This window comes from Camelus ferus, chromosome 1, assembly GCF_009834535.1.
Source record: "Camelus ferus isolate YT-003-E chromosome 1, BCGSAC_Cfer_1.0, whole genome shotgun sequence".
NCBI lineage: Eukaryota > Metazoa > Chordata > Mammalia > Artiodactyla > Camelidae > Camelus > Camelus ferus.
In genome coordinates, this window is record NC_045696.1 from 102,234,218 (window position 1) to 102,260,362 (window position 26,145).

The 26,145-nt window shown below is 38.3% G+C and overlaps 1 protein-coding gene across 6 annotated transcripts in view; it reads left to right on the forward strand.

The window, feature by feature from the left end:
- SLC9A9 (solute carrier family 9 member A9) overlaps window positions 1-26,145 on the forward strand; it is a 607,055-nt gene that overhangs the window by 397,420 nt on the left and 183,490 nt on the right. For all 6 annotated transcript variants that reach the window (XM_032486920.1, XM_032486926.1, XM_032486909.1 and 3 more), the window contains 2 exons: window positions 15,169-15,282; window positions 16,844-16,955. In XM_032486920.1, the coding sequence (XP_032342811.1) occupies window positions 15,169-15,282; window positions 16,844-16,955 (226 nt within the window). The remainder of the gene's footprint in view (window positions 1-15,168; window positions 15,283-16,843; window positions 16,956-26,145) is intronic.

Below are 26,145 nucleotides of genomic sequence, written 5' to 3' on the forward strand. Positions count from 1 at the left end.
CTTCATCGTGGATTATTATAATAACCATCTGGCCTTCCCACTTCAGCACTGGCCCCTGTAGGCTATTTGCAACATGGTAGCCAGAATAATGGTGCTAAAGCATAATCAGAACCATGCCATTCTATCCTTCAGAATCTTCCAGTGCCTTCCCATGGTCCCTAGAAAAAGCCAAAATCCTTACTAAGTCCTACAGATCCCTAGATCACCTTGTGAGCTCCTGATTCTCACTCTGATCTGTTTTTCTTCCATTCTGCTTCTCCGCTCCAGCCACACTGGCTTCCTTGATATTCCTTAGAGCCTTTGTGTTGCTGCTCACTCTACTTGGATTGTTCCTCTTCCAGATGTCCACTTGGCTTGCCTCACTGTTTTTTTAAAGTCTTTACTTGAAAGTCTCTTTTCAGTGATAACTTCATTGGACACTATCTAAAATTTCAACACTTACCTTGATACGTTTTTTTCAACCTCCGAGAGGGGAAACCAAAGGCCAAAAATAACCTGAAGCAATTGAAATTCCTGGGCCAAAGGCAGTGTTCAGCCAACACATTGAATAACCCCACTTTTTCCTACCTAGCTTCCTGTCTTGGCCACACAACACATCAGGTAACTTCTGACCTCGGCACTTTCCCTCTGAATTTTCTCCATCAGTCTTGCCCTCTTTTTGGAGGGGGGGATTTGGAGGGGGTTAGCTGGGACTGCTGTCTAATAGCTGCAGCTCTCATCTCCCTGGCAGCAGAGTGAACTCCTTGGGAAAAAAAACTTGATATTTTATATCTCCCTTTCTTGCTTTATTTTTTTACCTTTAGCTCATATCACTAATATACTATATATTTTAGTTATTTTTCTTGTTTAGTGTCTCCTCTACAGAATTTAAGTTCCAAAAGATAAGGATTTTTGTCAGTTTTATTCACTACTGCATCTCCAGCACCTAGAATAGTGGCTGACACATAATTAAGTCCTCAATAACTTTCTGTTGAGTGAATGAATGAATGAATGAATGAATGTCTAGTTTGGGCAAGTATGTGGAGCAACTAGAACATTTACACATTGCCAGCAAGGGTGTAAATTTGAATGACTTTGGAGAAGCAATTTGACAGTACCAATAAAGTGGAAGATGGGTGTACCTTCTGAACCAGCAATTTCCACTCCTGAGAGACACTCTCTAGTTAAATGCATCATATGTGCATCAGGAAACAGGTACAAAAATAGTCAGAGCTCCACTGTTTGCAATAGCAAAGAACTGGAAACAACCCAAATGTTCATTAATAGTAGAATAGATAGCTGCATTTCCATTTATTTATACCATATAGGAGGGAAAATGAATGAATCAGACCTGTAGCAAACCAACACAGATGAATCTCAAAAACAGAATATTGAGCAATATATTCAATGTGATTTCATTTATATAAATTTGAGAAACATAACAACCAAGTAATATATTGTAGAGAGATGTTAAGATTTGTAGCAAAACTGTAAAGAAAAGCAAGGCAATAATGTACACAAAATTTAGGATAGTGGTTACCACAGAGGCAGAAAGGAAGAGATGGTATCACAGAGGAGCAGAGAGCAATTCTGAAATGTAAAGTTCATGTTCTTTTTCTTTAACTGTGTAGAGAATGCATAGACATATGTTATATTACTTCTTTTTTATTTCACAGTTATAAGTATTCTATATTGTCTACTCAATATTTAAGAAAAAATGATTTTAAACAAAAATCTAAAGAAAATGATTAAAGAAAAAGATAGGCTATTCACTGAACAGGAATTCCAATTGGTCAATAAACATGAGAGGTTGCCCAAACTTACTATTAACCAGTGCTACAAATCAAATAATAATAAGATAAACTCATGAGATTGGCAAAAATTCTAAAAGTTGACCAGGTTAGGTCTTTTTAAGGTTTTAGAGAAACAGATATTCTAATCAACTGCTCATGAAAAGGTAAGAAGGTATACTCATTTAGAGGGAAATTTGGTAGTATCTATTAAATTAATGTGTAAACCTACAACCAGCAAATTTTCAAAGTGGTACCATTTTTTTCCTTTAGTATATTTTCAAAAGAATTCCATTTTGAAAAACATACAAAAAATAATATTTTATGAGTATACCTTTCTAGATATAAGTAGACTACATGGGATGAGAGAGGGAGAGACCAGGAGGATGGTCAAAGGGGATTCTCTCATCTGTAATGTTCTAATTATTTTTAAGCATATTTATGTATTGTTGGTTTAATTATATTTAATTTTACAAAAGAAATATAATTAAAGCTGTATACCAAAATTTGCAGCTAATTTAATGTAGTGTTTACATGAAATTAGAGCACTTATAGCCTTTAATGTTTATATTAAAAACTACAAAGGACTTAAATTTAATAAGTTAGAGTATCAGTTTAAGAGGTTAAAAAAGGAACAAGCAGAACAAATGCAAGGAATAAAATTAAGAAAAAAAAACAGAGATAAAGCAGAAAAAAAGAAATAGAAAACAAAACAGTAGAGATCAGCAAATTCAAAAGTTATTTCTTTGAAAAGATAAAGTAGACAATTTTTTTTTAAATTGAAGTATAGTTGATTTACAATGCTGTGTTAGTTTCAGGTATACAGCATAGTGAATCAGTTAAGTATATACATATATATTCCTTTTCAAATTCTTTTTTAATTATAGTTTATTGTAAGATATTTAATATAGTTCCCTGAGCTATACAGTAGGTCTTTCTAATAGTGTGTATACGTCAATCCCAAACTCCTAATGTATCCTTCCCTGCCCTTTGGTAACCATAAGATTGTTTTCTATGTCTGTAAGTCTGTTTCTATTTTGTAAATAAGTTCATTTGTGTCATTTTTTAAAATATTCCACGTATAAGTGGTATTTGTCTTTCTCTGTCTGACTTACTTCACTTAATAAGATAATAGGTCCATCCAAAAATAGACAATCTTGATAAGGCAAAAAGAGAGAGCAAAACTTAAGAATGTTAGACAAGAAAAGAAGGACATAGCCACAGGTGCTGTGGAGTTAAAAAGATATGAACATGTCATGCACAATTGATGCAAATAAATCTAAAAACTTAGATGAAATGGACAATTTCTTAGAAACATACAACTTATCAAAACTGTCTGAAGGGGAGAAAACTGAATAGACCTATAGTCATTAAAGAAATGGAATTAGTTGCTAAAAATCCCTTCACCAAAACACATGGTCCAGATTGTTTTATAGGTGAGTTCTATCTAACTTTCAAGAAACAGATCATTCTATTTTATACAAACCTTTCAAAAAAAAAAAAAAAAGATAAAGGAGGAATGCTCCCCAAATCATTTCATGGAGCTATTATAATACTCCTGAAATAAAAGCCAGTCAATGGCAGTAATAAGTATGAAAAGTATATGCCAATCTCACTTATGAACATAGATGCAAGTGTTGTGAACACAATACCAGCAAGCCAAATTCACCAGTGTCAAAATACATTATTACTGAGCTGGGTTTGTCCCGGGAATGTAAGTATGTTCTAATGTTAGAATATTGTAAGTATAATTTACCCAGAAATAAATGAAAAGAAAATATCTCAGTAGATACAGAAAATGCATTGAATATGAAAGATTCAACACATATTGGTCTTTTAAATTCTTGGCAAAGTATAGAAGGGAAGAATTTCCTTTGTCTGATGAAAGATATCTGGCCAAAACCCATAGGAAACATCATACATGGCAGTGAACCTTCAGAAGTGTAATCCTTTTTAAATCATTTAGTATTCTTCTTTTGATGTATGTTTTGGTTGTCTTCCATATTTTTCTATTTTAATCAGTGAACATCTTGATGTAAATCTATGTATACGTGTCACATTATTTCCTTAGGGAAAATTCCTTGAAATAGAACTGTTCTGATCAAGGTACATCCTATAAATTTTATTGTATTTTCCTAAATTTCCACAAAGGAAGATTGTGCAAACTTACAGTGATACAAAGCAGTTCCTAAGAGTTCCCTTTTTATTTAATTATGTATTCAACAGATATTTACTAAGCATTATGATATGCTAAGCTCTCTGCTGGGAGTTGATGTTCAGTGACAAATACAAAAATTGTGCTCGGCCCCCTTCTGGAGATTACGACTAGTTTTGGGGTCATCTGTACATCTTCTTTAAGGAATTGCCTGTTTGGGACTTTGCCCAGTTTTCTGAGTTTTCAGTTTGATTTCCCAGAAAGCAAGATTCTAGGATATTTGGCGTCTGAAGTATAGAGGTACAAGGAATGGGATCTCTTTGGGTAAAATGACTTTGTTTTCCAAACCAAAAATAGAACAGATGGTGGAAAGCACAACAGTACTTAGATGGGGACAAAAGAACAAAGTATTTGAAAATAGGTCGGTCCCAAAGAGTCTGAAATATATGATTTTTCACCCTTAGAAAGGGAAGCAGTGCCCCACACCGAGAGGCCAAGGGCACAGGCCACAGACTGCATCATAGTCCCAGTTTTGCCTTGAGCAGGCTCTGCAGCACTCCTGATGTGGGCAGTAATTTGACTCAGATTAAACTCAGAAACCCCTATAGAGGAGGTTCAATACCATTTATCATTCTCAGTCAGCAACTTTCACTTTAAAAAAATAATACAAAACTTGGTGATGACAAGATAGTGAACTAGCTTCAGCTGCTGGCTCCTTCCTCCCAAATCAAACCTGGAGACACTACATAATTGAGAGGAAACATGGAACTGAGCAAGTAATAAAAACTCTAAGAACACCTGGAGAGGCCAGAGGTGGTCTTGAAGTGTTGTGGAGAGGCCACACCTGCACAGCAGCCCAAAGCAGGAGCCAGGAGGGAGGATCAGTGAGAGATTTTTAACTTCTGCACTCACCTCCTGCCCTCACCGTTTTGGGGTGATCTTCACCCGCATAATAGCAATAGCCTAGGGCATCCACTGTGGTGTCAGGAGTAGCATCTGGGCAGTAAAGAAGCTGATGAAAGTGCAGGGTGACCAGTTGTCTTGCCCTTGAGTATCTTCTCCATCTCCTATGCCTCCAAAACCCCTGGCTGGTGGAAAATGACCTAGAGAGACTGCCTCTTCCCAGTGTTGCTTTGTTCTAAAGATTTAAAGGTGAGTCCCTGACAGAGGAATTGCCAGAGGAGTGAACCCAATTCAATTTCTGTGGAGTGATCAAAAAATGTGATGGTTCTGGGGGGCTTCCTCCTCCCTGAAGCTCATCCCTTCCCATAGCCTAAAAATCACTGAGGGGACACTCTAGTGTGTATCCCTCATAACATTTCCTCATAACATTGGCAGACAGGATTGACCCCAGGAAAATATGAGCTCACAGGCCAAAATAACAAGATGTCCAATGAGCACAACCACTATAAAACAGAGACCAAAATTTGGACACGAACCACAAGAAGCAACATTATTGGAACAGACAAGCTGACAATTTATAACAGGCAGAATTAGTATCCTTAAAGAGATAAAGGAGAATATTAGTAACACGGAACAGGTACAGGATGTTGTACAACTAAGCAAATGGAAATACTAAATACAAAAAGAAGTTAAAATAGAGAAAAACAGACACCACTTTTATTCAAACAAAGTTACAATCAGTCAATTAATGGAAGTCAGTTAAAGCAAGAAATCATTAAAAAATGACACAAATATCTCCAACATTTAATTGTCACTTGTATAAATGCATATTAATTTGCCAATCTTTTGATAAAGATTCAGTGCTTTTTCTTTGAATCTTAGAGTTCTAGGATGTCTTTCTTGCACAAAGCATACCCAAAATATATCTACCAGAACTTCCAGTTTCTATTTCTGTTCTTTAGTTCAGAGCCAAGAATTAAAAGACATCAGCAAAGCATGTAAGTTGAGAATCCTTCTATATTTAAATATATTTTTGGTAACATTTTATGGTTGTCCTGCTCACTACCAATTTAGTAGCATTTTCTAAGCAACTAAATTTTACCAAGTCTTTTCTACACATTTAACTTATTTTTTTTGAAAAACATCAACTCTTTCTTTCATAGTCATACTAAATCTACATAGTTAAATTAACAACTACAAATAGCAATTTAAAGCAAAGATAAATAGATTTTGGAACAAGTGGAAATGGCTCTTGTTAAGCCTAAAGTTTTTGTGGTGGGAGCAGAACTGACTTGGGCACACTGGAGAGTAACCTAGTGCCATCTGCATGAGGTGTGCAGGAAGCATTGGTCACTGTGCTTTCCAGGAGGAATGGAGGGATAAGCAAGAGACTGGAGACTGATTAAGAGCTTCTAATGCACATCTATAGCAGAGTCTTCCCCTCTCTATATTTGATTTGCTTTACATATAAACTCATTTTGAACATCATCAAAAATACACATGTAGCCCAAGAGAACATTCTGAGGGATCTTTGTAGAATGCCTAAAGAGTTCGGAACAATAATAAAATTAGCTCCAAACCACCAAAGTAAGTCAAAGCTAAAATTCTCATTCAGAATTGATTTACGCATGCATGATTTTTATGTGAAAATATAACTGCTTTCCTTGGAAACAAAGAGAAATGCATTCTCATACTGTAATAATTCATAATTTTTGACATTTTGCCTGTATTGTCCAGGGTGTACAGTAGCAAAGAGGCTTTAAGGAGGGGGTTTTATAAATCTTGCTGAAAAAGAAAGCTCAACAAAGTTAATTGGTGTAAAATAAGAGTTTTCTGGAGGTCAATACAAGCACTGAGAATCTACACTCACTGCATTTTAACTGCCCATTACAAAGAAACAAGCCAAACAAACTTAATTTTCATCAGCTATTGATTTATCGATATTTGCGCCTTCATAAAAATCATTTGGTAGCTGTTTTCTAATTAAATGGCATTAGTCAAATGTCATGTATTTGTTGTCTTCATTTTCATTGATTTCTCTGATCTATAAAGACTTTTTCACTCTCCAGTTTCTTATCATGCTTAGCACAATCAATGTTCTACTCTAAGCTTTAAGCCTTCTATTGAATGCCTTTCCATAATCCAATTCACCATAATTCAGAAATTGAATTAAAAATCTTCTGTAAAAGGAAATGATTTTTAACTCTTAGTTTTGTTTTTTCTTTCCTTTGTCAGTGAAGTCAATTAACTCTATAACTATCTGAAAAACATAAAATTAAGAGTTTGAACCTTACCGTTTACATATAGTATAAAGTTGAATGTTATGTATATGCATTAGACTTAAAGTCATATTGAAATACACAAGAAAAAAATCTATACCTCTTTACATTCTAAATTGTGCAATATCTACCTCCATGTATTGTAAAAAGATGACCTCAAAGCAAAAGGAAAAATTGAACAAAGAGTTTGGTCAGGTTAAATAGCAAATCAGTTGAATCAGTCTTCAAATTATTTTCCCTCAAAAATAGAAGATGGAATAATGTTTGTAAAATAGTTTTTTCTGAGAAGTTCTGATTACTGTTGTACCACTACAGCAGAGTATTCAAAATTAGCTGCTTTAGAAAGTTTATCAAAGGAGTTCAAATATGATAGATGCACTAACATAAATGACAGGGTTTATTAGGAATAACGTAATATGAAGCAAAGAAGCCCTTGAAATTTTCAAGCTAGTGATACAAACACATGCTTCAACTTCTCACTCTGAAATCCTGAGGCAAAGTTTTTTTCAATGAATACTGGTTTGACTCTAGTGTTTCACATTTGTCCGAATATTCTACTGCATTACACTGTGAAATAGCTGATCATGAAACAACACAGAATCATGTCCTCCATCCTAGGTGTTTCACTTTGCAGCACTTTTATCAAGGCAATGGGAGGGCATGGAGAAGTCAAACACAGCTCATAGTGCTTGAGGCTCCATATTCTATATGTTGCCAGTGGTACCTCTTCAGGTACAAGGAGCACATTGTTCTCATAGTGCAGATGGAGTAGAATGTCCTCCGCCATGGTGTGGGTGGTTGTCGCTCAGATCAGTGGCAAGGGCTGAGGTTTTGACATTCGACTCAGAGACATTAAAAAAAAAAAAAATCATTAGAAATCTTCCCTTTCTGTGTACATTCTTCACACTCCTACTCAAGAAAGAATTCAGCATAGGTTAATTATAAAGATAAAAAGACACACAAGATGGATAAGAAAGGAGATTAAGACTAGCTAAATGAAAAAAGCTAAATAAATGGTATATAAACCTTTAAATTTTTTGATACTGTGTGAATTTTTTAAACCAATGCCCAACAATATCAGTATTTCTCTTGGTTTATTCATTAAGAGATTTTTTTAAAGCATGGTTTTAATTTCTACAAAGAAAATATATTGTTTCAACTAGTAAATTTTCTTTAGCTAGTATTTATTGGCAATACTACCGAGAAATTAATGTGTTATGCCACATGTCTTTTTTCCCCCTAAGGGCCAGTACTTTTAGATTTACTAAGATCCTTCTGGAGAACACTTATTTGAAAAAAATTAGAGTTACTGCAGTCCCCCAACCCTTGAAGGTATTCTAGACTTGAGGCCCCACAAGCCAATCACGAACTCCTAGTAAAATGTTTACTTTCAAGACAAACAAGACTATGGGATGAAAAGTGGCAGTTGCTGCCTGAACTGCAGATTTGCCAACTACTGCAGCTCTTCTGATAGGAATCCCCTTTCTGCTTTAAAGGAAAGCAGTATGGAATAAAATGATACTCTGTGTGACTTTCTCTTTTTAATAAACTAAAGAAGTAGAAGTCGGAGAAGTGGACTCAATCTCTCGACATAAGGAGAGATTTTCTAAGTCACAGATGTACCAAAATGCCATTTGCTTCCTGGGAAAGAAGTGAGATTTCTGCCTTTGACTGTGTTCAATTACAAGCTAAAAAGCCCCTTAACAAGAGTGCTGGAGCAGTCAAGCATTGGCTAGATGTCTGAACTACATACATCACAAGATGACTCTGCCTTTGAAATTTTGTGCTACTGTATTGTGTGTGTGTGTGTGTGTGTGGTGTGTGTGCGTGTGTTTAAATTCACCAAAATAGGTCTGAGGCCAATCTTATTTGGGGAACCAATATTTCTGATCAATATCATGATAATAAGCACTCTGACATTGCAGACTTGAGAAGCTATTCTTAATAGTATATAGACTTAAATACAGCCTTATAAAACTCTGCACTTTCACCTTAATAGTCCCCCTGAAAAGGAAGAATCAAAAGTGGAAAATCTCCAGAAATAAGAGCATTATCATCAGTGTTTACTAGCTAAAGTAATTTAGCAAATTCATAGAAAATAGCCTTCCCCTTAAGTTATAACCTCAAGGATTTCAAGAAAATCTGGCTACAGTATTTATTCAGTTTAATGGAACTCAACTCCTTGTAGCTATAACTACAATTATTTCCTATATTACCTTTACTTACTTAATGATGACTATTCATCTTCCTAAAATGTGTTTTGTTGTGTTTTTATAGGCTGTGCTTTTGAAATTCTCATGTTTTTAAAAAGTCAAATTAAGTTTAAAGAAGACAATGAAAAATGCAGGGAGTGGGAGAAGGTTGGGTAGTAGCCAGGAGTTCATATGGAACCCAAGAATTCTCAGACAAACAAATATATGACAAAGAAGCAGTTCTCTGAGCACTTAAGTGGTACACCTCCTTTACATCAGGGCCAATGGAGTCCTAACCTTAAAGAATCTGATCTTGAATTTGGAACCCATGTCCTGCAAATGGAGCAGAGACAGAACATCCACACTGAATGAAATTTGTCTCATTTTAGACCATAGACAGATGATAGATAGGTAGATAGATAGATAGATAGATAGATAGATAGATAGATAGATAGATAGATGGATAGATAGGGATAGAGATATAATATATGCATAGTAGTATAGATAAAACCACATATAATCATTATCATGGTACCATAGGGGACAGTATAAAGTCCAGAATCTCTCTAAGGGAGAAATGGGTTGGAAAGGGGTGATTGGGAAGGAGATTTGTCTTGTAGTTACAAAAGCATTATAAGAACTTTGCTTTTACTCTTTTTCTTTTTTTCTGAGAGGAAGGAGAAGGTTAGAGATTGACTTGGGTGAGTGGATAATAACAGAGAATAAGTGTCCACCCCCCCACCCCCTCACCCCCTGCTTCCACTAGTTGGGTACAAAGAAATCTACCTTTCAGTTTCTTTACTTGAAGAAAATGTGGTTAGAAACACAGATATCTTTCCTGCCTATCAAGAGTTGCTCTGATGATTCAAACATATGTATGAAAATATGCTTTGCAGACTCTAATGTATTACAAACATTCATCAATATTATTATTAACAAACATCTTGCTGTCCCTGAACTGTATATAATGGAGAGGCAGCCTAGTCTGGCAGAAGTGGTGTGGGCTTTGGAAAAAACTCAGGACAACTGTTTTTTTTTTCCTTTATTGTGGTTTATTTACATGGGCAAATGCATTAATACCATTGAGTGCAGTTTCCCCAACTATAAAATAGAAATAATATTATCAATTTATGAGCTTTGTAGTCATTATAACATGAATAGTTAAAAATTTTAAAAGTAAGCAAAAACCTTTAACAGATTCCCTAGAACAATTTAAGTCCTAAAAAATGAATCCCACTAGCATGGTTACTATTTCAGAAGTAGAAATATTGATATTATTAAAATGTCCTAAATCTCGAAAAAGATTTCAAAGGACTGCACTTGTATTTATATGTAACTACAAATCTTCAGCTTTGTAAGGAGAGGCTATACTCTGGGAACATGACCCTGACTGACAGCAAAGCCTTCAGGTCATGTATGTCCTAGTGGGAAAGATCATGTGTCTTCAGTACAGTGTATCTCCTATGCTAACCTCTAGAGCCCACAGGAATTACTGGGTTCCTGGTGACTCAGGACTAAGAAAATATTAGAATCCCAGGAGTAAAGGTTTAAAATTTCAATAAATATATTGTAATATTTGTTTACAAATTCCCTAATATGGGAATAAAAATTGTTTACTTATACTCCAGTTTGTTTAGAATAGTTATAGACACAATCAATAGTGTATGAAAAGTGAAATCTGAGATGTCCTCTAAAGAAAGTTGCCAGTTAGGAATAAAGGCAAATTTTATAAACAAAAAAAAAATTAATCTGGAGACAAAATTATGGAGAAAATAGAAGAATATTTATAGTTCTACCTTTTCTTTCACTTTTATTACAGCTTTGCAGTTTCTTTAACATCCCAGTTAAAATGAATCTCAGTGCATTACTTGGACAAGTAGATGAAAGTCAGTAGGTTGGGTCAAACTTTACTAAGCCAAATTAAAGCCATGTTGAGGAATATATGTGAATTTAATTAGCAGTATTAGTTAAGCAGGGTAGAGTGAACTGCTGTAGTGTTTCTGTCCATGAATCATAGTAATGCAGGAAAGTTCTTTTACTAATAGGAGAAAAAGTCAATCAGAATTAATAATAAACATGTTTTATGAAATAGATATGACTTTTTATTTTTACTTTCTAGTGTCTAGTAAGGAACACCGACTTAAAAGCATAGTATTGAATAAGTCTTTAGAGAACATGATTTGCTGACCAGATTAAGTTGTTCAATTAACATATGAGTGGTTACCAAGAACTTTCAGAGTTTTTAAACACAGATTGTCCTCTTATGCAGTTTAAATATTTCCCTGGTCTTGTTTGCACTATTAACTTGCTTATTATTTTTTTCTCTCTGAAGAAAAGCTTTGCTAAGCAAAGATTAGTTTTAACCTGGGTCCCCTCCAAAGGCTCACAAACTGTGAATTCATGGAAGTAAAACAAATATTGTTTACTGTACTGGATAAATAAAATGTTGATTGAAGTTATTTTTCATTGACCCTGAGTGGAAAAAACGTAGATTTGAGATTATTCACATTGAAAACTGAATCGACTAGTTTGTCTGTTGTTGTTGTTATTATTATTATTGGTTTTGGGGTGGAGGTGGTTCTTTTTTTCTTTTTTTTTTTTTTTTTTCTCAGAATTGACCAATAAATCTGCTCCCTTAGTAACTGACTACTCTGAGTCAGACTCAGGCAATAAAGGTTTCATGTTCAAACTGGTGGTTTCTGTCAGCTGAGCCTTCCTGTAGATTCTCCTCTGAAACATGTCTTCAGGAGATTTTTGCATGTGAAACCCAAAGTTGAATTTGCCCACACATTTTCAGTAAATGCCCCCAAGAAGGAAGTTATTATGAAGCTATTCATTCAGAGGAGTGTTGTTACATGTTATAAATAGAAGAGGAGTGCTAATCAGCGCTGCTGCCTTGCTATGAAGGGAACCTTTTTTAAAATGCTAACAACCGTCTACAATTTAAAATGTGAGTCTATCAGATTGACAAAGGTTTTGTAAAATTGATAAAAATTAATTTTGGCAAGTGTGTGAGGAAAAGGGCACCCTCTGCACCATTATTAGAGATGTAAATTGGTATATCTTTCTGAAGGGCAGACTAGTAGTATGTTGAAAAAGAAAAACGAATGTATATCCTTTGACAAAAGTACCCTGTATCTAGGAATTTCACCTAAGGAGTCATCACTCAACTGAGGAGAGATATTTGTATAAGATGCTCAACGCAGCATTGTTTATAACAGGAAAATCTGAAACAACCAAATATCCAATAATGGGTAATAATAGGTACAGTGAAATAAAATTTGGTACAAAGACACAAAGGGATATTATGCTGCCATTAAAAATGGTTTAGCAGATTCAAATTTATTGCCATGAAAAGAAGCTTATGAAATATTAGTTAAAGTAAATTATATAAAAATATGGTCAGATTTATGTAGCACTATGCATGTTGTCTATATAATCTTCGGATCTGTGAATGAAGAGATCACTGAAAAAGATGCTCCACAGAAAGATAAGTGTGTTTTTTGTTTGTTTGTATTTTTCTTCATTTAAAAATAATTTTTAAAGAAAATAAGAAAAATATTAAAACTAGATATACATGCTTGATAATTTCCTGAAACTAAACAAATGAAGAGTTGCTAATGCTAAAAGGAAGAAAACATTTGGAAAACATTTTATTCTACTTTAAAATTTTTGTTCTAATTTAATCTAATTTTTTAAACTATAAAAGTAACATGTTCATGGTTAAAAAAATTGATACAGATGTCAAATATCCATAAAGTGAAATAAAAATTATGTGTAAATGTATATGTTAATACACTTAATGGATTCAGACATACACAAACATATCCTTTGTTTCTTTAACTTATATTTTTTCTTTTTTGCATCTCACAATCAGAAGTTCTAACTCCAGCTAATAATTACTGAATTCATTATACACATTTCTGAACCAAACACACTGGGCTGAGATTGGGAAAAGAGGTGGAACCCAGAGGCAAACTGGGGATATGACCACTAAGAACAGGCTGAATGGATCCCAGTCAGCAAAATGTCCCCTCTAGAGTAAAACACACTTGAGATGGAGGCTGGAGAAGGAGAGGCCTTGGGAATTTAACCCTAACATGTGATTATTAATCTCAAAACCTGGGTAGCTGCTCTGGACTGAATGTCTCTCCCCCAACCCCAACAAATTCGTTTGTGGAAGTCCTGATCCCAGCGTGATGGAACATGAGGCAGGGCCTCTGGGGAGTGATCAGGTCATGAGGGTGGAGCCCTCAGTGAATGGGATTAGTGCTTTCAGAAGAGACACAGAAGAGAAAATCTCTCTTGCTCTCTGCCATGTGAGGATACAGCAAGTAGGCTGCTGTTTGCCAACCAGAAGGAGGCCCCCCACCGGAACCAAATCAGCCAGCACCTGGAATTTGGACTTTCCAGCCCCCAGAACCATGAGAAATAAATTCCTGTTAGTTAAACCACCCTGCCCATAGTATTTTGTTATGGCAGCCCAACGTGTTTTGGCAGATTAAGACAGTGGCCAAATCTCAAATTTTGAAAAAGTAAGGATACAATGAGGTAGGAAATATTCTCCCATCCCCAAATCCCCCCCCCCCATGTCTTCAAGTTGCTTGTAGTTATGTGGGTGACAGCGTTTGTTTAGATGAGCTGGCCTCGAATGCAAAGTGAGTGCTCAGGATAACTGATGATCACTGCTGCTGCAGAAAGACCATCCTGTAGCAAAGGAGCTGTGTCTTTTTAATCCTTTCTTTCTATTCCTGGTTTTAAATAATGTGTCTGACAAGATCCTGCTTTTCCCTCTGTCAACTGTCAGTGAACAAGTATTGGGCGTTATTTGTGGGGCTGTAAATACATTACATGAAAAAATAATGAGTCCTTAAAAAGTCAAGAGAAATGCCTCCAGAGACGTTTACTTAACAGGGTGATTTATGTTGGTCTCGGAATGAAGTTTCAGAAACTTCCACATGAAAAGTCTGGAACATAATCGAAAGCCTCTTCCAAACCTGCCTTCGCTATAGCCCCTGGATACATTTCCCTTTCACTTCTAATCTGGAAGTTGGAGAACGTTTTGCATGTTTAACTTAAATTGTTTAGTTAATGGTCTAAGAGTAAGTCTTGGGAGATCCCTCAGCATAACGTGTTATTACTCTATTCCTCTGACTGAATTTGATGTATCTATTGTGTTCTTGCTGAATAAACTGATCCCTGGGATTAATCATTTTCTTTTTACCAGCTAGAAATTGTAGACATTTAATGGATGTACCTACATCAGTCAATTTAATGAGTCTCATTGTCTGAAGTTTGAAATATACTGATCATTCTAATGTTGAAATATAATCAACATTCATCCTTATTACACATTTCTAAGTTTTCCAAGTTTGTCCCTCCTGCCTGCCAAAGGAAAGTAGTTTAGCTAAGTTGTTTTTTTTTTTTAATTAATTCTTGAGGGTCTTGGAACTCAAGTGTACCTACTGGTTTACAAGGGGCTAAACAATTTTTGCATCATTCATGACAGTACATGTTGAGCAAATCATGTAGTCTCTGTTTCTGTAATAGGAAATATTCTATTATCCTAGTAGGAATTGTCCCACGGAAGGTCATGCTGGTTAATCTCACCCAGAGGTATCTCTGGCAGCCTTGTGGTTGGAAAGGAGGGTGGGATATTGACATGGCTGTGGTATCTGTCACTGAGTGGAGAGCCAGGGTAGAGTCAGCTGGCCTGGCAGAATAGGCAGGGACCACTCCACCCCTCCAGAGATTGAGCACGAGGCCAAAGGATGGCTTTCCCTTCCAAGCACCAAATACAATAACAAGAAATTAAGTGGATTCAAAGCTGAGTCATAATTAATGGGTTTTGGTTTCTGTTTTATTTTCAGTTGTTTGAATTTATGAACTTCTTGGCTGAGAACGTCATCTTCTGTTACATGGGCCTGGCCATGTTCACATTCCAGAATCATATCTTTAATGCTCTTTTCATACTTGGAGCCTTTGTATCCTTTGAAATACAGAGCATGGGGTGATGAGAGAAGAGAACAAACTACTTACCGTTAGTGATTATTCAGTTAAATTATTAAAGTAATTTCAAATTCAAGGCAGGTAAGTAAATCTAATTAGAGGAGAAAAGTATCCTAAGAAATTAAGACTCTTAATTAAATGCTTATGATTCAGGATAAGAAGTTTGGAAAATACTGAGGGAAATAAAGGGGGAAAAATAAAGGAGAATGACATTTTTCAAATATTCAAAATATGTTTAACTAAAATTATGAATCATTTACATAAAAAATTATGTCAATCCATTTTTATAGAGAAATATATTTAATCTGCATTAGAGTGTATCTGAAGAGAGCCAGAATTTAGAACTTTAGAAATATTTTTTATTCCAAGATGGTAAAATCTTTTTTCCAATGAGGACTTTGAAAATAGGACAGACAGAGTAAAGACCAAGTGAAATTAACATGATGGATGTGCTTTCAATATCTTAAGCATTGTGCACATGTAAGTTTATTTTAATAAGACAGACCCTTCCCTATAAGTAGTAGGACAGGTAGAATCTAGACCTCACTTTTAATGAATGCATAGGGCTTTTCTAGCTTTAAGCCAGGGGTGTAAGCATTCCAGTGGATGTCTATCTGAAAAAACAGAGCTACTCCAGATGTCCCCAGGGACAGCAAAAGCTTCTGTCCTTCTTGCCACTTGGAAAATGGGCAGATGCCGCCTCGACCACAGGCAGGTGATCCTAACAGCCAGAAGAGTTGAATCCTCCTCTCTGGAAGCCCCGGTCCAACTGTATTTGCCTCCCGTTTTCTTTTCACTCATCAGTCAAGTGAATTTTCAAATTCCGTCCAAAACCTGTATCTGAGAAAGAAGCTCCCTCTTCCCAAATAACCCCATCCCATCCGAGGACACACTAGAACAGACGATCAGGGGTGGAGTCCACGATGACAAAGGGAAGAGATGACTACCACCAACATTTTCCTAGATTTTAACTGTAAAGCTTGGATTCCAATGAAACATCTCTTAACGTAGCAGTTGTGTTATACATTTAGACAGGCAGTTCCTCTCAAAATTAAATCCACTTAAAGAAAAAAATAAGTGAAGCTTGCTAGATTTAGGGAGTATAAACTGATGGAAAGTAAGATGATAATCATGAGCCGAAGCACATTTATCCTTCCTAACGTGCTGCTTGAGAGGATAATGCCACAGCCTCGGAACAATCTCTGCCTCACATCTTGCAGCAGAATTGAGCCTAGAGTCAGTTATCTGCAACATAAATGTGATGAGAAAATTTACAGTGATGGAAATGGTATTGGGTTAACAATTTTAAACGAAGTATATGTTCAAAGAAGACAGAGTTCTCCATTATTTCTGGAAAGGAGCTGACATTGAAAGACGAATTCTGGAACCAAGTTGGACATACGTGTATTGACATGTTTATCCTTGTTTTCTGGGTCATAATATAGAGAAGCTTAAGGGTATAATATTTAAAGCTCAAGGACTTTCACCTTTATTGCAACAACATTTTCCTCAATGCTGCCCTGTGCTCATCTACAGCTAGCAATTTTTGTAGCCAGAGCCTGCAACATATATCCCCTCTCCTTCCTCCTGAATCTGGGCCGGAAACGGAAGATCCCCTGGAACTTTCAGCACATGATGATGTTCTCAGGTACGTGAGCTATATTACAAGTTAGTGCTGCTGTTCTCTCACACTGCTCTTCATGTGCTAATGTTCTACGTTACATGTTAGTGCTGCTGCTCTTTCCCAGCTCTTGGGAAACCACAATGATACTTGGAGACCTTCTGGGGAAGCATAACTTCTCTTCATCCTATTGTACATACTATCATGCTGCTATCTGTAAGTTCTGAGCAACAGCGGGATGTTCCTTTGCAGAAAGGAAACAAAATGAAAGGGGATTTTGTTGGGATGGCCTCAATGTTCAGTAGCTGCCAGAAGCTGGCCTAGAATAGGCATTGGACTTTCCCCTGACCTATTTAAGATCAATTTTCACTTGGGGAAATTTATATCATCATTTCACAAATTCCATACTTGAAGGTAGATTGTGTGTATGTGGTGTCAGTGGTGTCATTTTTGTCCAATGTTAAGGCTCCTTCTCCTTAGAACCCTTGCTCCTCCCCTATTGCAAAGCTCCAGGGACTTCCCATGGTTAATACAAAAGTGAGTCATATTCAGGTATGCTCAGTTGTCAGCTGAGAAAACAAATATTAGTTGTACACTCACCTGATGCCAAGAGCAGTTCTGGGCACAGGTGGATGAAACCGACAAGGTCTCTGCTCTCAAACCATACCAGAAGGTTCCTTTTCCCCATAGAAAATAAACAAAATGAATTTGCTGACCGGAACTACTCTGGGGATTGTGTTTCTTTCTGTTCAATTAATTTTCCTACCAACAGTCTCTCCCTGTTTGGAGACATTTCCCCTTACATGCTTTCTGTGTGTATGTACCCTTACATTACACTCACGTTACACCCAGAGGCAGCTCATTGGAAGATACATGAGAGTAAAACAAAAAACTGCTTCAGAATAGAGCAAACAAAATTTGGAGTATACAGGGAGATATGGAAAAAGTAAGAGAAACTATCATTTATTAAATATCTACTATTCACTACTCACTATATATATCTATCCTGTGAAGCAGATATTAACCCAACTTGGATGGAAAGCTGAGGTTGAGGATCTCAAAGAGGTTAAGTGACTTGGCCAAGGATGAAACCATTCCTAAACCCAGGTTTGTGAGACTTCACCTCAAACCCAACTAAGTGTCCAAAATTCACATTTTTAGAAGTAGAACTAGGAATAAGAGGCTTGTTTCACCTTCAGTTCTCTCCTGGCTCATTCCACATAGCGAAGAGTGCAGCTCCCAGGTAGAGAATGAGTCATTTAATCAAATACGGGCAAATGGAAACCCAGAGTTAAAAATTGCCCTTCTGTGGGCCTCTGACAGTGCTTCTCTACATTTCCAGACATGCTAGGATGAGAGAGAGAGTCACACGGAGGACAAGTTGTACTGATAGGTGGTCTTTGACTTAGAACAGTCATGAACTTTGGTAATGAGTTGACTTCATCATGGGAAGGTAAAGGGAAAAGTGAATCACACAAATAGGAAGGCAGCAGTGGGTGGCATTTTTGCAAAGCATTTCTAGGAGTTGGGAAGCACTTTTCCTTCTTTCCCATCAAAATATCAGTAGCTCTACTCTGAGAATGGTGGCTTGTTTTTAAAACTTGGATATCATTATTTTAAACAATGCTTTATTTTACAAAGAAGATTTCGAGAAAAGTGCAAAGTTTTAAATAGCCATGTTGGGATGTGAAGTATCTGCCCAAATAACCTTGTGCCTTGATGGTTTTCTGGGTTTGGCACCTTCCATGTTTGCTTAGCTGTTGGATTGGAGCTGCATTAAAAATTGAGGCCAGCAGTATGGTGTGTAATGTGAGGAAACCCAGAATTTGGTGCTACCTTATGATACTCTAAAGAAGGGAGTCAACAGACTATGGCCTTTGAACCAAACCTAGCTCACACGAATTTTGTATATAAAGTTGGAGCATAGCTGTACCCCTCTGTTTACACCCTGTCTGTGGCTGCTTTTGTGCTACAAGGATAGAGGTGAATGTTGCAACAGAAACCATATGGCCCGCAGAGCCTAAAATTCTTACTTATCTGGTCCTGTTCTAAAGCATCTTCACCCTCTAGAAGGAAATCAATAACCCCATCACATTAATGGAATTGACATTATTAGTTTAATTCAGGGAATAAAGCTAACATTAAGAACATTGGGTTTTCCACTAAAATGCTGTCTTAGCTTTAAAATAAGGAGATTGCTGTGTTAGATGGTTGTGTAACGGAATCACAGATGCTCGACTCAAAAGTCGCTTTATACCTTTCTAAGACCTTCTGTGAGCAATGTTTTGAGACTCAAAGCCAGGACAAGACAGGATAAGCATTCCTGGTCTCTGTCTGCAGATTAAAAAAGAGAAGGAGAGAGAGAAAGACATGCAGAATTTGGGTAGCTTGTTCACAATCTGACAACCGATTAGAGGTGAAATTGAGACTTGAACCCAATCGGCCTCTTGACTTTGAATGTAGAGCCTTCTTCTCTGTATGACACCACTTCAGATTTACCCTCAAGGTCATGAGAACAAAAGTTAAATCAGAACTGTGCTTTTTCTAGGCCAGGCCCACTCCAGCATGTCTAACACTGCCCTCATGCAAACCTGACCCCCATCCAGTTCACAATAAACCACATACGAGGGCGACACCCCTCCCAGCTGCAGGCTCAGTTTCTATGCTGTGCCCAGTCACCTCGTCAGAATGTAAGAAGGATCAGGGGAGCTCACCATGTGCAGGGCTGTATTTTTCTTCAAAAGAAAATGCTCCAGACCAGCCTTTGCTTTTCTGCATGGACTCTGATATACCATACTTCACTCAGGACCTAAAGTTTAAAATCTATTTGCCAAGAAATAAAGAATTTAGAAGGTCAACTTAAGGTAACGTGAGCCAGAGAAGGAGGTGAAAAGCAGATCAAATGACACACCGTCTAGCCTTTTCTGGGTGTGTGGGCACAACAGCTGCTGAAACCGGAAGAAGTAGCCAACCCCCTTAAGGAATATTTGCAGCGTAATGTGGTTTAATGTTCTTAATTATGCCTAGAGTGGTTTTGGTCGTCCAGTAGAAGCATGACTTTAGAGGCTCTCTGGCAGAATCTTGTTGTTCATACCTTACTAAAAATTTAGATGGAGTCTTTTTTACATAGCTCAAAACATTCTTCAAAGAGTCCTTTAGAGAAGGTAAACAACAATGACCCTCAATCTAAAATGGGAGTGTGAATTTATTCACATATTCAATCCATCCATCACGCAGCTACTCATTCAGCAGTCACTCCCTGACAGGCTCTCTTGGGGAGGTGTTTGAATGAACAAAGACAAAGATGTGAGCCCTGCCCTTAAGGTGGCTTGCGGCCTAAGAGAGAGAGAGAGCTTGGCTTTGGGCCAAGCTTGGTCCACCAAGACCTCGCATCACAGATGGTTCAAAGGCCAATCAAATAAGAACCAGAATTTCTGTCTTACTCAGTTACACCTACCATTTGACAAATCCTTTTCTGTCATCATTACCCTCACCTTATGCATGCCCCTTTGACACTGGGCAGAGGAGAGCTGGTGATGCTTTCCAAACAGAAGTGGATTTATTTGTAAAGTTAAAGAAGCTTGAGCTTCAGGCTCCTTCATGTCCCCCTTCCAAGACCCTAAGATGGGTCCTAGCAGTGTGTCTTGGTGGCATATAAAATTTGTAAGATGTTTTGTATCATTTTTCTTAAAGAGAGTCCCCAGTGTATAAGTTTCAGTCCCCATAAAACTTGAATCAGACCTGTCTCCAAATCTGGATACACGCGGAGGTGACAGTGTGCAGAGGGGTCCGGCTGCACATGACTTCGCTTGTGGTGGTGGGCCCACACTACTTGCAGAGAGCACTGAAGCAAGGGCATGGAGCTGTGTAGATGGCTGCGGTTCAGCAGTGTTTCTGAGTAAAGGTCACCCTACTGCTACCTTCACCACCTCTATGGCCGCCTCCACTGTTGGCCCCTAGAGCCAGTTAAACTAAATGAAGCGACTGTCAGGGCCCAGGTTGAATTTCTTGCCTAGCACAGACCCTACCCAATTTGTTTTGTATAGACTAGTAGTACACACACACACACACACACACAGCCTTGGAACTTGAAAATGAGGAATAGTCTTAAGGTCAGGAGTAGAGTGGTCTCTCTGCTCTCTCTGTCTTGAGAAGCTTTTAATAATGCAAATTCTGTTTTTGGTAGCTAGGTTGCAGCTAAGAGTCAATGGGGGAAGTTTACCATGAGACATTTTAAGACCTTCTTTAAATTCAAGGCCAGAAGTTCGTAACTGCTCTGCTGTATCGTGTGACACCCAGCACAAAGGGCTTAAGAGGAACGCTAAGCTCCCCTGAAACTGTTCCTGTCGCTCTCAGCACAGCCCTAGTTAATGCCTGGAGTGAGCTGCCCCGCCCAGCGCTCAGCTCCCTTGAAACTGAAGAGGCAGAGCTCTGTGGTTTAAATTAAAGGAGGAGATGTGCTTTGCACAAATTAGCTTTCCTATTGATGTGGTGCATATTACAAAGATCAGGCCTCTTGTTTTAATTCAAATCCATGTGCTGCAATTTTTATTTAATTTAAAACTAAATAAGAGCCCGGGAGTTGCTGGAAGGAGGGGAAATGCCAAGCCCAGTTGAGCCCTGGCAGCCTTCTCGAAATCACTGTTACCCGGGCCTGTAGCCTGCTGGGCTACAGAGGCTCCGTGCGGAGCTGCTGGGCTGATCCAGACAGAAGGGAGGCCCAGAAGTACCGGGCAGGTTGAAGGAGGAGCCCAACAGTGCGTCAAAGAACATGATTCTCCAATTTGTCCACTTCTGCACCTTGAAGAGACATTGCAACCCTGATGTGTCCTATCACGTAAACTAGGAAGAGTTTTACCCAGGAGAATCTTGACGGCAGGGGACGGAGATAGTATAAAACCTCATCCGTGAGCTGGCATAGCCATAAAGACAACAGCACCCACATGGCCAGTCTCTGCTGCTGATGTGGTTTGTCATTCACTTGGTTGTCCACTGGCGCTCAATAGCCTTCAAATAGCTTCTTTCTCAAAGAACTAAGAGAAAGTCATGGAAGAAAACCTTTAAATTAAGAAAAATTTCCCATTAGCATTCACTTTTACCCCTTAATGATGGGAAGACTGCCATTACTATTAAAGTTTTGGGAACACTATGCTCCACATAGAACCCCAGTGTTCTATGGAGGGATGGCTTAAGAACCACTGCCAAGGTATAGGAGACCACATTTCTCAGTGTCTTTTTGGTGAGCCACCAATCAGGCCCTGAACAGAGCCAATTTGGGACTTTGACCAAAAAGTGGTTTTCCCCGGTTGACACATCAGTGACAGCCAGGAAGTAAACATAAGTGAAATTCAGGAAAGTGATGATTGAAGGTTATTGTTTCAGCAATGCCAAGAACAGGAATCTGTATCTCTGACTACTCACATTAGTGGAACCCTATTAAGCCACCAGGACTGTCCCACGACAATTACCAGCCACCATGTAAAAGGGGCACTTCCATGCTTTCTTGATCCTTGAAACCCCAAAGTATGGTCCTGGGACCAGCAGCTTTGACATCACTTGGGATCTCTTTAGAAGAACTAAGTCCAAAACTGCCTTCTAACAAGATCCCCAGGTAATTTGTGTGCACGGGCAGGTTTGAGAAGCACGTCCCAGAACATAATCACAGTTCGTGGTTTCTGTCCTGAGCCTCTCTCATCAATCCAGTCCTCCTACCTTATTCTGTTTTGCTTTAGACCCTCCTGGAGGCCAGTCTTGCTTCTTGTTTCTCGATTTGCCAATCTGATCAGCACAACAATATTTATTCAGTTACCAAATCTCTTCCAGTTCCTTTAGTATGTGGCGGTCTTTCCCCCATTCACTCGGGTTCTCACTCTGCCCAGACCCCTCTCCATGCCCATCCACCTTCACTCTTTTACTCAGCCAGTTCCTTGTATCCTTCAGATGTCGGCTTAGACAGCACTTCCTGTAGCAAGCTTTGGTCACTCCTGCAGGCCGCATGGATTTCCCTCTCATCAATTTCCATAACACCCAGTCCTTCTCCTCTCCTATTACCCTTCACATTCTACCATGATTTTTGGTTTGCCTGCCTGTGTGCCCCTCTAGACAGGGAGCTTTGTGAGGCCATATGGTTCTCCATCTGGTTCACTCTGTACAGCACCCAGCACACTACTTGAACCTGAGTAGCCTTCCAAAAATGATTGAAGGATGACTAGGCAAATGAATGAACAACCTACAACATTGTCTGCCCAGCTAAATTTGTACATTTCATTAAAATGCCACTTAAGGACTATCTATTTCTGTCCTATCAGCCCTGGAAACTTCCAGGTCCAGAATGGGCCCCACAAGCAACTCTCAGACTAGATTTGCCCAGTTCTACAGGTGGAAGCTAAGCAACAATGAATTTAAGGAAAGGGATCAACAAATAAAACCTTTTGTTTTTGAAATGAGGGAAAGTATTTTTCACCTACTTACTCTGGCTAAAAAAGCCTTCCCTGAGTGTTCATAACAGTAAACACTGTTAACACTTCCTCAAAAGTGGCATTCGAATATGAGAATGTTTTTCAGATCTTTGTTTGCTTTGTGTTGGGGGGATGTTTTTGATTTCCAATTAAAAATTTAAGATATCATTAAATACCCTGGGACTTTTATGTGAGCCAAGCGATTTGAATCAAGAATTGGGCTAAACCTAACTTCAGCTTAAGGAAGAGGTTTCTTTAAATGTATACACAAGGGTTATCTGAGAGTCTGAGTTCTCTAAGCAACAGGACTCTTTCTCTCCTTCTCTCTTCCTTTGTTCACACTTCCAGAAAGAGACAGCCCAGGTGAAACCGTCACGCTGTCAAGCATTTCTTGCCAAGGCTACCTCTCCACAGCCCGCTCCCCCAGCATCCAGTTCTCTGCGGGCTTCAGTGCTATATCTCCTTCCCGCTCTGGATATATCTTGTGCAACTGATTAGGTCACTCTCTCTTCCTTACTAGTACAATGCCACTAACCAGGTAATGAGGCACAAGCTCAGGACCTTTTCTCCATCAGAGGAGATGAACTTCCACCTAGCCCCTCCCCCTCTCACGTGGTACCCACTGTGGCCTGGGGTGGGCGTCCGGGAGCAAAGTGGCTGATTGGAGAAGGTCTTCTGAGGTCTTCAAATGGGACAGGGTTAACCAGCTTATGCAGGAAATGAATCATGAAAAATGTTCTAACCAGTGTATCAGGCAATCACAGAAAGAGGCACCTCGAATAATGAATAACCATGCACAGCATTGCTGTGACAAAGTAGGCAAGCATGCTAGGCCCATGTGAATCACAGATCCCATTAAGTCCTCATAGTTTTGAGTGCTGAGAAAATTTTATGTGATTATGGTAAATTCAGAACATCTGAGAGTTAGCTTCGAACTGTGGCCAGCCCCAGAGTTTCCCCCTGCTATTAGGTCAAAATTGCTTACTCTCCACTTGGTTCCAAAATAAATTTACAATAAAAGTTATTAGCTCTTGCATCTTTAAGCAGCAAATTGGATTGTGCTATTTGGCACACCACAATATTTTCTAAGTAGAAACTACTGTTTTGGTGAAATGCAGTGAGCTCAGGCTTTGAAGTAGGCTCAGCCATGTGGAGAGGTTTAACCCTCTGTGAACCTCAGCTCCCTTGGCTGTAAAATGGTATTTACCTCAGATGGTCAATGTTGAAAACCAGACTTGAAAATACGTATAAAATGCCTGGCACAGGGACTGCCAGTTAGGAAACTTTCAACAGTTGGGAGTTTCCATCACTTTCTTTAACCACCTAAGATGAGATTACCATTAGGGCTTCACAGAGACGTGATTCATATACACTCACAACTGCTCTCAGAAAAACCTCCTATCAGAGATTAAGGTTTTCATTCTAAAGAAGGTGTGACTGTCAGATCACTGCTAAGGACCTAGTCTGAGGCCGATGATAAGTGCTAGTGACACACCTGTGGAAGGCAAGACCCAAGGCTCCCCCTCCCCTGCCCCCACCCCCCATTTAAGGACAATTGTTTGTGTTCTTTCAGTTCCAGCATTGACGTAGACCTGGCACTAAGACACGAAATGTTGTAACTCAAAGTACCAGTTTTTGTAAGGAAAATATACTGTAGCCCCTTCTGGGCCAAGTTGACACGTGCAAAATGTCACTACCTACTCAGACGTTTATGGAGTGTGAAAAAATGTCAAGACCTTATAGATAACCCAACCACGCTATATAGGGAGGGAGTACAGTCAACGAGAGCGTGTTAGCCCCTCAGAGACACTTAGTAATAAAAAGAGACAACCCAGAATGCTTGTCACCTCTCCCTGTGTTTCAAGTATAAGGTCTTAAGAAGATAAAGGAAAATAAGTATTTTTACCATTTAATTCAGAAGGTTAATGTGTACATTTCAGTCTTTCAGGATGTCCAGAGTGTCACAGATAACCACAAATATCTGACTGATAGTTTTAACCAAATTAGTCTGTCGATTGAGGCAAACAAATGGACTACATTATTTCCCCGTTTTCTGCCTGAATTGGCTTACTAATTGCTTGCTTGTTTTTGACATTAGGTAGACATAACCTTAGAAAACCATCAAGACACACGAACCAAGTTCAAAAAATAAGTCTGTCTGTTGCCAGGCATAAATCCCTCTAATTCTGCCCTCAGGTTCTGTGGATAGAGTTCAGAAGTCAATAAGATTGACTCAAGTAAATCATAATGTGCAAATGAGCAAGAAGCAGTTACATTTAAAAATACCTTGTGCTACAGGGAAATATATACAAGATCTTGTGGTAGCTCACAGCAAAAAAAAAAAAAAAATGTGACAATGAATATACATATGTTCATGTGTAACTGAAAAATTGTGCTCTACACTGGAATTTGACACAACATTGTAAAATGACTATAACTCAATAAAAATATGTTTTAAAAAACTGAAGGAAAAAAAATACCTTGTGCTAAATGTCCATAGGGCCATTATGTAATTTAGGAATTTTTGGCATTTGCTCTGATATATTGGGAACATCCAAATGCTGTTTGGGCCACCAAGTTCTTCCCAGACAGACCAAACATCTGTGTGTAGGGCTGGGTCCCAGCCCCACTGCCCAGCCCACCACTGATCCTCTTCCCAAAGCACCAGGAACTTTTAGAGCCCTGTGATTACACATAAGGGCAGGAGACACAGGGGCAGGTGCCCTGCCTGTGAATAATAACCTTGATCTCCCTTTACA